This window comes from Papio anubis, chromosome 16 (assembly GCF_008728515.1).
Source record: "Papio anubis isolate 15944 chromosome 16, Panubis1.0, whole genome shotgun sequence".
Lineage (NCBI taxonomy): Eukaryota > Metazoa > Chordata > Mammalia > Primates > Cercopithecidae > Papio > Papio anubis.
In genome coordinates, this window is record NC_044991.1 from 28,853,692 (window position 1) to 28,865,184 (window position 11,493).

Sequence of the window (11,493 nt, forward strand, 5' to 3'; positions counted from 1 at the left end):
CCAGTGCCCTGCCACCATGCTCTGTAGGCTTGGCCCCTCCTGCTGTGATGCTGATCACAGCCCTCCACAGCATCCAGGCCTAGAGAATTAATCACAGATCCAGGCCAAGGTTCTGCCACAAAAACAAGCATCATGTCGGTTACAAGGGCAAGAAACTGGCCTCAACTTGGTGAGCTTCAACGGGGGTCCAGCAGCAGCCCAGAGCAGCTTTGAGGAGTACATGGGGAGTTCATGGTGCTCTGCCTTGTTCTGCAGCTGTCTGAACAGTCTCCTGCCTCTGCACTCAGTTCAGCCTCCAAGCACTGAGTACCCACTCTGCACAGGATACTTTGTAGAGGCAGTGAGATAACACAGGACCCACTTCCTGCCTCTGAGTCTAATGGGGGAGCAGGAGGAGGGCAACGACCTGGGTAGGATGTAGCAGAGATGAATGGAATGGAGTCGCATCTCAGGCAGATGCAACTCCTGCAGGCCAGGGGAGAGGCCAGGAGGAAAGGGCAGGTTATGCTAGAATCGGGGCCAGGTGTGGTGGTGCGCCTCAAGTGATCCTCCCACCTCTCAAGCCTTAGGATACAGGAGGATGGCTTGAGCCCTAGAGGTCGAGGCTGCAGTGAGCTATGTTCATGACACTGCACTCCAGCCTTGGCAACAGAGCGAGACCCTGTCTCCAAAAACAAACAAACAAACAAACAACCAAAATCAGTGAGTAGGAGACTCATGGGGAAGTCCGGGAGAAGACCCCTTAGCTGGGGATGTGTTAGTCCTGGACCAGGCTGAGCCTGGCTAGTGTGTAATGGAAGCAGGAGCCACTGGAGGGGAGGAAGACCCAAGTGCAGGGCCAGGGTTAGAAGGGTGAGCCCGGGGAACCTGCGCAGCCAGGGTTGGCGCAGCCTGTCCAGCACAGGAGATGGGGCATGGTGGGAGAGGGGATCACAGGCTTCAGGTAGGAAGGTTCTCAGCTGAGAAAGCCTGCATGGCCCCCTGCTGGGGAGAGCCCACCTCCAGAGGGCATGGGGAGCAGATTGCAGTTCATCCTCCATCACCCGCCCACGTGCCTGCCTCTAGGACATTGAGGGGCTGGAGTGGGCTGGGGTGTGTGGGAGACAGAAGCAGAGAAAGGCTCCTGATTCTCCCTGGAGCCTCCCACACTCACAGCCCCTCCCCAGGGAATGCCTCTGAGGCAAGGGGAGGAGGCGCTGCTTCCTGTGCAGCTCCTTGGTGTCTGCAGGCGTCTTCACACGTGTGTGGGCACATATATGTGTGAACATTCGTGCGTACTGTGTGTTCGTCCACCTGCCTCTCCCCACGCCCTTTCTCCTCCCCTCTTCTTCGCTCTCTCCTGCTCTTCCCTCCTTCCTGGTCCTCCTTGCCTTTCCCTTGCCCTGCTCAGACACCAGAGGTGGCAGATCTTAGACCCAGAGAGAGCCCTGAGGTCCCTGTTTCTGCCTCCTTCATGGCTTGATTCCCCAGCTCAGCTGGGACAGGAGCACCCAGCCCATCAGGCTGGTCCAGTTGCCACACAGGCTCATGGCTGCGGCGTCCAGGAAGGCCAGGACTCCTGCAAACCCACATCATTCCCACCACGATGCCCTCTGCAGGGGAGCCACACGAGGAGGCCTCCTCAGTGCAGGCGTCTGGAGAGGGTTCCCTCCCCCAGGCCTCCCGCAGTGCATGTCCATCTGCTCTGGGGAGGGGATTGGCTGATACCCCAATCTGTCTAGGGGACACCATCACCTGGGGCATCAGAGTTCTCATGCCCAGCTGGTGCTGTGCTTGGGGACTAGAAGGGCTGGTGCTGCATGGGGTCAGGAGGTTTACCTGATAAGGGAAACTGGTAAAGGATGCCCTCTTTCCCCAGTAGACTTGGGAGGTACCTCACTCCCAGGGTGCCTCCGTCACTCTGTCAGGGATGCTGCTGTGCAGGCTTCAGGCAGCAGGCTGTCATCAGGGCAGCCTCTCCCTCGGGCAGAGGCTGATAGGACCAAAGAGGTTTCTAGAGGACTTGTGGCTGGACCAAGCCTCTGTCCTGTCCCTGGAGGAACCCAGGCCTGGAGTATTGTGGTCCCCAGGTGAGTGGAGACTGTGCCTGGGCTGAGCTTGGGTAGAGGAGGATAAGAACTAGGTGGGGCACAGTGGCTCACACCTGAATCCCAACACTTTGGGAGGCCGAGGAGGGCAGATCTTGAGGTCAGGAGTTGGAGACCAGTCTGGCCAACTTGGCAAAACCCCATCTCTAATAAAAACACAAAAAAATTAGCCAGGCATGGTGGCGGGCCCTTGTAGTCCCAGCTACTTGGAAGGCTGAGGCAAGAGAATCACTTGAACCCAGGAGGCAGAGGTTGCAGCGAGCCAAGATCGTACCACTGCACTCCAGCCTGGGCGACAGAGCGAGACTCTGTCTCAAAAAAAAAAAAAAAGAACTGGGTGGGCACAGGTTGCCATCAGGGCCTGGCTCAGGCTTCCCTGCTGTGTGACCACTCATGTCACATGTTCTGTCTTGGCCCAGCAGCTTTCAGGGCAGGGACAGTGTCCCCGAGCTAGAGGCAGGGAAGCAGAGGGATCTGCTGTCTGTGTCAGGCTCGCAAGCCTGGTGAGTGCCTCCCTGACCCAGAATGCTGCACAGGGGCGCAGGCACCGCTAGGTGGCCTCAGGTGGTCCGTTCATTTTACCATTTGTGCAACTAAAGGACTGTGGGTTGTGTATAATTTCTCACTGTTTTTAATGACCCTAGTTTGGGTGCATCTCTGAGCCTCCTGGCTTTGTTCAAGTGCTGCGGCTTTGAATGCCATCTTAGAAGCAGCTCTGCCTCTGCTCAGGTAGCAGCAGGGAGCTCCACACCCCATCCCCCGGACCTGGCCCCCGACTCTGGCTGTGTTTCTGCAGGATGAGAAGGCACGCATTGAAGCATTGGGTGGCTTTGTGTCTCACATGGACTGCTGGAGAGTCAACGGGACCCTGGCCGTCTCCAGAGCCATTGGTGAGAGCCAAAGAGGCCGACCCAAGTGAGAGAAGGTCTCTCAGAAGCCCAGGCCTCTGGAGTGTGGCCCGCAGCTCACCAGGGGTTCAGGGAGGCAGTGCGGTGGGCCGAGGGGATTTGTCATGCACTGGGGTGATATCCTCCTAGTGTGAAGGGAACAGGGCAGATTCAGAGACTGCAGCACGAGTAATTGAGTGTAAGTTACACTGTATGTTATTATCTCACCTAAAACAGCTCCTACAAATCTCGTAGAAACCTGTGCCTCGCTACCCTGTGGGCTGGAAGTAAAGCTTCCAATATTCCAGAAATGAGGTTTATCCTCCTCCCGCATTCATGCTGACGATCCTTTTTTCTCTTTTGGGAAAAATGTGGGTTTGCCAGCCAGGGTGGCTCATGCCTGTAATTCCAACACTTTGGGAGGCCGAAGTGGGTGGATTACCTGAGGTCAGGAGTTCGAAACTAGCCTGTCTAATATGATGAAACCCCATCTGTACTAAAAAATACATACATACAAAAAATTAGCCAGGCGTGGTAGTGAGCCCCTGTAATCCCAGCTACTCGGGAGGCTGAGGCAGGAGAATCGCTTGAACCCAGGAGGTGGAGGTTGCAGTGAGCTGAGATCACGCCACTGCACTCCAGCCTGGGTAACAAGGAAAACTCCGTCTCAAAAAACAATAATAATAAAAATTTTAAAAAGTAATGGATCTGGCTGGGCATGGTAGCTCACACCTGTAATCCCAGCACTTTGGGAGGCCAAGGCAGGCAGATCACCTGAGGTCTGAAGTTCGAGACCAGCCTGGCCAACATGGTGAAACCCCTTCTCTACAAAAAATACAAAATTAGCTGGGTGTGGTGGCACGCGCCTGTAATCCCAGTTACTTGGGAGGCTGAGGCAGGAAAAGCACTTGAACCTGGAGGCAGAGGTTACAGTGAGCCAAGATCGTGCCACTGTACTCCAGCCTGGGCAACAGAGCCAGACTATGTCTCAAAAGAAAAAAAAAACTAGCCAGGCGTAGTGGCTCATGCCGGTAATCCCAGCACTTTAGGGAGCCGAGACAGGCAGACCGCCTGACGTCAGGAGTTCGAGACCAGCCTGACCGACATGGTGAAACCCCACTTTCAATAATAAAAATACAAAAAATGAGCTGGGCGGTGGTGCATGCCTGTAACGCAGCTACCGGGAGACTGAGGCAGGAGAATCACTTGAACCCAGGAGGCAGAGGTTGTGAAAATAAGATTGTGCCACTGCACTCCAGCCTTCCGGGGTGACAAGAGCTTAAACTCCATCTTCAAAAAAAGGCCAGGCGTATTCGCCTGCATCCTGTTAACGAGGCCAAGACGGGTGGATTACCGAGTCAGGAGATCGAGACCATCCTGGCTGGTCATGGTGAAACCGCCTCTACTAAAAAATACGCAGAAGCCGTAAGCAGGTGGCGGCCAGTAGTCCCAGCTTACCAGGAGGCTGGCAGGAGAATGGCGATCCCGAGGCGGAGCTGCAGTGAGCTGAGATCCGCCACTGCACTCCAGAGACTCCGCCTCAAAAAAAAAAAAAAAAAAAGTAGTGGGTCCAGTCTGCATCTCATTGTCTCAGCATGCAGTCACTGCCAGCTCTCAGGCTGCCTGACCACACCTGCTCCTTCCTGGTACTTAAAAAATTTCTCCCTTCCCAGCTGATTGCCAGGGATTTGGCACCTATCCCTCTGACCCCTCTGAAACATTCTGTCCTTTTTGGCAGATGTGGCACCTTCTTGACAGCCCCTCTTCAGGCTGTGTCTTTCCTTGTGTCTCTGGACACTCCAGGAAGCGAGGCCAGGATGGGGCAGCTAGGGAAGAGAAAGGGGGAGCTCACAGGCCAAGGTCAGGGGGTTCCATTCCCAGGCAAGCAGGAAGCACTGGGCAGTTTGCATAAAGGAGCGATAGACCCCGTGAGAGCAGGTTAGTCTCTGTCCCCGCAGGACGTGAGGTCTGGGCCTGGGTGGGTGGGGAGGAAGCTGCGGACACTGTGGTCCTCTGACCCGGGCTCTTCTCTGCCTGTCCAGGGGATGTCTTCCAGAAGCCCTACGTGTCTGGGGAGGCCGATGCAGCTTCCCGGGCGCTGACAGGCTCCGAGGACTACCTGCTGCTCGCCTGCGATGGCTTCTTTGATGTCGTACCCCACCAGGAAGTTGTTGGCCTCGTCCAGAGCCACCTGATGAGGCAGCAGGGCAGCGGGCTCCATGTTGCTGAGGAGCTGGTGTCTGCGGCCCGGGAGCGGGGGTCCCACGACAACATCACGGTCATGGTGGTCTTCCTCAGGGACCCCCAAGAGCTGCTGGAGGGCGGGAACCAGGGAGCAGGGGACCCCCAGGCAGGTGGGAGGAGCCAGGACTTGCCCTCCAGCCTTCCAGAACCTGAGACCCAGGCTCCACCAAGAAGCTAGGTGGTCCAGGCCCCTGCCCTCCCCTTCCTCCCGCCCTGTCCTTCTCTCCCTCAGAGGCCTCAGGACCCAACAGGTGGCAGGCAGTGGACAGGGCGCCCGCCCCACAGTGCTTTCCCCAGCACTCCAGAGCCACTCGGGATGCCCCCCACAGCCCGTCCTGGTGACTGTGGAACTGCACTGGGTGGCGGGCAGATGGTGGAAGGCAGCCTAGGAGACCACACCAAAGAGAAGATGGACCGGCTCTTACTCCCAGCTCCCATGGGGCCCGGGGTGGGACCAGAGGTCATAGGTGCCCAACGGCAGCCAAACCAAAGACACTGGTGTGCGTGGAGCAGCATGGTCATGCATGTGGGACCCTGGGGCAGTCCCAGGAGCCAAACTCTTGAAGCACCCCCTGGGTCAGGCCCAGCAGCGGGGTGGCCAGCCCCAGTTTCCCATTGCTCCTCTCTGCGGCCGGGGCCGGGTGGGTTCATATTTACAGATATGCCCAGCCAGTCCTGGTCGGCCACACCGGTGTCCCAAAGAGGAGAGCGCAGCAGGGCCAGGGTCTGTTCTGTAGCAGCCACCCCCCTGCCCCTGCTCCACGGCAGCCGTGATGTGCTTGGGCCCACCAGGGCCTTCCGGGCTGCTCTCTTCCCTGAGCTCAGAACCGGCGATGCACATGTGTCTTTTGTTGGTGTGTTTATTTGTTTGTTTTTTTTTCCAGGGAGGTCTAATTCAGAAGCAGTATTCAAGGTTTTCTCTTTATCAGTGCCAAGATGACCTGTTGTGTCATATAATTTAAGCAGAGCTTAGCATTTATTTTATTCTTTAGAAAACTTAATTATTTACTTTTTTAAAGCTATTTTTCAAGGAACGTTTTTTTGCAGTATTATTGAATTTATTTTCTAAATCAGGATTGAAACAGGAATTTTTCCAGGTGGTGTTAATAAGCCATTCAAGTGCCTTACACAGCTTTGAAGAAACTAGGACTGCAGTGGGCTCGGATAGGCCCACTGAGGTTTTTAGAAAAGCAGGATTTGTTTTGTTAGGGAGGCATGATTTTGGTGAGATATTTCTGGAAGAGTTTTCCGCCTCTTTGTGATGCTGAGCACCCCCAAGGTTCCCCCCAACCCCAGGTGACTGGCAGGAGCTGACTGCCGTGTGGTGGTGCCTGGGCCTGACAGCGGGGCTCTGGGCATCCCAGGTGACTTTGGCCCATCTGCCTGCATTCCCACCCCCTCGGGCCTGGCTGGATCCCGGGCAGAGGGACCTTGCTGCTGTGTGACTGGAACATTCCCAAATGTCTTGTGAATTTGTAATCAAATTGGTCTCATTGGGAAAGACGCTTAATTAAGAGACTCAGGCAAGCACAGAGGCAGCCCGTGTGTCTCTGGCTTAGTCTGGAGGCAGCGGGGGTGCTGCTGGGAGTCCATGGCACAGGCCACAGCCCCTCACCTTGCCACGGTGGCTGGTAGCACGCCTGTCTTGCTCTGCCCCATGCCCTGAGCAGGCATGAGAGCTCCATGTCCCCTAGCGCACCCTGAGACGGGGCTCACAAGCGACGGTCCTGGGTGCCTCAGGGAGCTCACTGAGGGTGTGCGAAGTTGAAAGTGGCAAGGCTGTCAGGTAGAGGGAAGAGGTCAGGTGGCTAGGGGAGGACTCAGAGGCCTCCTGCAGGGCCAAGCACTGCAGAAAGGGCTGAGCTGGAGGTTGGCAGGGCTGCTCCAGGCAGGTCAGAGCAGGGCAGGGGGAGGAGAGGAGAAAGGGAGGAAGCTAGGCTGTGTGGTCTCCATAGAGGCATTCAGTCTACCTGCAGACAGCGGGAGCCCCAGGAAGGTCTGCACAACTGTACCCCAAGCGCCTCGGCCTCCTCTCAGCTTGCTGAGGAGGCACACTAGAGCCGCCTTCCTGATGGGAGCACTCTGTCCCATAAGGAGCAGGGAGCCAGGCTTGCTGGGGCCCCACCTGCACACCCAGCCTTACCCTGCATTCTCATAGCACAGATGAGGTTGAGACCGTGCAGTTGATGCATTGTTTAAGGTCTCTTACAAAAAAAAACACCTTAAACATAGTCACTGTCATTCAGACATTCAGAGAATGGTTGGCCACCAACAATGACCAAATATTGCTTGGCTTAACTTGAAGGCCTGCTGTCTCCTTCTGGGGGTCAGCATCCAGAGTCCTGGTGCCCTCTCAGCACAGGCCCAGTCAGACACAGGGACGCAGCTCCACCCTCACCACCAGCCCACCCTGCCTGTGGGCATAACCTTGATGAAGGGAGAGAATGATTGGCATCTGCTTTTCTCTTTTCTTTGCTAATAATTATGTTCCTGGCTGCCAAGAGTAGAGTTTCACCCTGTGGAGGTTCGGCTCATATCACCTGGTGGTCTGATTCATACCTTAGCCTGAGGCTCCACCAGAAGATCTTGCAGCCTCAATGTATGGGAAACCCTTTCCCCAGGCTTGTCCCAGTGCCACCGCTCCCCACCCCTGAGCCAGGACCCCAGAGGATGGCCATGCCCAATGCCTGGCAGAGGTCTGGTGCCAGCACTGGGAGCTGCTCTGTCCTTGCTTTGGGGCCGAGGGAGCCCTCATCCACCCCAGCACAGCAGCTGGGCACAGAGGAGCGCTCTTCCATCTTGACCAGGACTGCACCGAGAAGCACCAGGTGTCTTCAGCCTCCAGCCTCCTGGGCGACCTTCTCTTCCAGCCACAGTCCCATGAGGGCCCCTAGCCAGGGACACTTGTCTGTAAATTGTAATCCTTTCTCCAGCCCGGCTCTCCACTTGCTCCTTGTGTGAGCTGAGCAGGCAGTGCACCTCTGAGTGTCCCTTTTGTAAGGCCCCGGGGTTGCACTGAGTCTGCAGAGGCCGCGACCTCCTGGAACGCTGTGGGTGCAGGTGAGCCAGCATGTCCTAGGGAGATATTGCCAGCACACAGGGCCCTCCCGCCGCCAGCACCAGCGAGGTGGAGTGGTTCAGTGTTATTAGTGTCTATTATTAAAATTAAGTGGGCTGAAAAAGAATGGAGCTCCAGATACCAGCACTGTATATGAAATACAAAAGCTGGGGAGGTGGGGCCTGCCTTACAGGTGTGGCTGACTCTGAGCCCAGGCCTGCCGGGGTGGGGGCGGTCCCTCAGAATCCCAGAGGCAGCCCCAACCTCAGAACCCAGGATAGGAAATGGGTGTGTTTAGTGGGGAAAGGGACAGGGTGTGGGTGGCAGGGCCAGCATGCAGCCCCCTCCCTCTCCCCTCCTCTCCCGTGGTGAGCCCAGCATGGGCACCGGGCCACCTCAGCCGTGTTCCCGGGGCTGGGAGGACAGCTCTGGCCCTTCCTAGGCCTAGCCTCACCCCAAGCTAAATGTAACCCAGTTGGACTCTGTTAAAGGAAGCAGTGTTTTGAGTTCGATTCTGCCTCTGTAGCTCAAAGGGGGCGGCCCCCAGAGTCCTGTGCGTTCTGCCAAAAGCTATGCCAAGTCCATAGCTTTGCCAAATGCACGGAGCTCTGCCATTCCAGTGTGGTGCAGGCCTTGCCAAGGGTTTATCTGCATGCGTCTCGGTGGGCTTGTCCTGCATGGGAGTTGTGTTCCTGTGCAAGGGGGAGCCTTGCTCCAGGACAGGATGACTGTCTTCCCTGTTCTTAGGGACAAGTCCCAAGATGCCAGAAAGGCAGTCTCCCAAGGGCCCACCATGCAGAAGTGTCAATAAACCACGAGTTCTGAACTCTGTCGCCCGAGTCCTGCCTTCTTCCTGACTTCTGAGCATCTTGTCCCCTTTGATGTCCAGGATGTGTTTGGAAGCTGCTTTAATATTGGGGACCATCTGCAAGTCTTGTGAAGCAAGCAGACAAATTCTGGAGAGAGCCCTGGTGGCCTGCACCCCCCTGGTCTGGCCGGCAGCCTTATTTTCCTCCCTGAGGGGCTCTGAGCCCATCCCACCATCAGCAGGAAGGTGACAAACAGGAAAGGGATTAAGCCCCTGGACATCACATTGGGGAGCCACAGGAGCATTGAGGACCCTCATTTTATCCAGGAGCCTGATGTGCCCTAGGTGGTTCCATCCTGAGGATGGAGACCCTCTGACATGACGCTCTTGAGACCCACCATTTATACCCTCCTGGCACCTCCTGAGGCCAGGTGCAGTGGTGCACACCTGTAATCCCAGCACTTTGGGAGGCTGAGGTAGGAGGATCTCTTGAGCTCAGGAATTTGAGACCAGCCTGGGCTACATAGGCAGTCCCCCATCTCTACAAATAATCAAAAAATTCTCTTGATTGAGAAAGGAACCAAATATCAAAAGGCAGTGAAGAATTGGGGACTCTGAGAAGGGCGACTTTCCAAGGCTTGGACCCCTTAGAAGCTTTGCAGCCTAGGGGCACTTGACCCCTGTGTGATAAGCCGAATCCTCTTTGTCTTAGGGGTGACTTGGTGGCTGGCTCATGGGCACAAGCCTGTAGTCTCAGCTACTTAGGAGACTGAGGCAGGAGGATTGCTTAAGTTTGAGGAGCTTGAGGCTGCAGTGAGCTAGGATTGCACCACTGCACTCCATCCTGGGTGACAGAGCGAGACCCTGTCTCAAAGAACAAAGCACTGAGCCTTTCTTCTGCCCGACCCCGCTCCCGCCACGCCACTCCCCAATCCTCGAAGCCTGCGTGGCACTTGTCCCACATGGGAGCTTGGCTGCTGCCCAGAAGCAAGTCCACTGCAGGTTCACTGCTGGTGCTTCCCAAGGGTCAGGATTACAGGGGGTTCTTTTTTCCTCCCTGCTTTAGGTTTTCTTCTAAATCCTAATTTTTTTATTTTTTTATTTATTTTTATTTATTTTTTTTTTTTTGAGACGGAGTCTCCCTCTGTCGTCCAGGCTGGAGTGCAGTGGCCAGATCTCAGCTCACTGCAAGCTCCGCCTCCCGGGTTCACGCCATTCTCCTGCCTCAGCCTCCCGAGTAGCTGGGACTACAGGCACCCGCCACCTCGCCCAGCTAGATTTTTGTATTTTTTTTTTAGTAGAGACGGGGTTTCACCATGTTAGCCAGGATGGTCTCGATCTCCTGACCTCGTGATCCGCCCGTCTCGGCCTCCCAAAGTGCTGGGATTACAGGCTTGAGCCACCGCGCCCGGCCTAAATCCTTATTTTTTTAGTACAGTAAACATGCTTTAAAAATGCTTTTATGTAATCTGTCATGGGAATTTTAAGGAAAAAAATAAAATAAAAATGCCTTAACAAAAGACCTGGAGAGAGCCACCAGCAGTTGGGGTGGGCAGTGCTAAGCCCTGAGGTCCTGGTAGAGAACAGGAATGGCCTTGGTGGCTGCACTAGGTGGAGGAGTGAGCCTGAGGAGGTGGGGGGCAGTGCTTCAGTGGTGGGCAAGCCTCACTGTTCCTGGTGAAAGGGACTGGCCCCTGATGGCTGCTTGGACAGATACCGGGAACCCACCTCAGGACCACCACATCAGATGGAGTTTAGGGAGCCCCCAACAAGGCCTGCCCACCTGCCTCCCTTTGCTCTAGACCTGTGGCCCCCAACCATAACCTCCAGTCCAGACCTCTGTGGCCTCACCCACCCAAGGGCGGCCGGCAGCAGAGTGCAGGGCCTTGGCCCGAGCACTGCTGCTGGTCGCTTAGCAGACTGCAGCACTGGTTCTCCCTGAACCCACAGGATGGCACGCCCGGGCCCAGTCCCATGTGACTGCAGCTCCTAGCACATGTGGAACTGCTCTTGGAGACGACTTCAGAGCCTTCTCAGTGCCCTCAGTGGGTCAGTATTGAAACAGCCAGTCGTGGGACTCTGTCGTCCAGTCCTTCAGCGCGTGTTGGCCAAGTGTTTGCCACGCTGCTGCAGGTGCTGGGACAAGGGATGACGAAGCAGCCCTCGAGCCAGCCACCATGTCACCACCTAAGACAGAGGATTCGGCTTATCACACAGGGGTCAAGTGCCCCAGGCCGCGAAGCTGCTAAGGGGTCCAAGGTTTGGAAAGTCACCCTTCTCAGAGTCCCCAGTTCCTCACTGCCTTTTGATCTTTGGTTCCTTTCTCAATCAAGAGAAAGCAAGGCAGCAGGGGCCGGGAGACTCGCCCTTGTGCTCCTGGCTGAGCTCAGGCTTCAAGGGCACACAGAA

At 56.0% G+C, this 11,493-nt stretch overlaps 1 protein-coding gene across 1 annotated transcript in view; it reads left to right on the plus strand.

Annotated features, from left to right (window-relative positions):
* Positions 1-9,108, plus strand: part of PPM1F (protein phosphatase, Mg2+/Mn2+ dependent 1F) — a 32,841-nt gene extending 23,733 nt beyond the window's left edge. Inside the window, exons 7-8 of the mRNA XM_003905277.5 lie at positions 2,884-2,977; positions 5,017-9,108. Of these exons, the coding sequence (XP_003905326.1) occupies positions 2,884-2,977; positions 5,017-5,396 (474 nt within the window). The 3' untranslated portion in view covers positions 5,397-9,108. The remainder of the gene's footprint in view (positions 1-2,883; positions 2,978-5,016) is intronic.
* Positions 9,109-11,493: the final 2,385 nt, after the last annotated feature.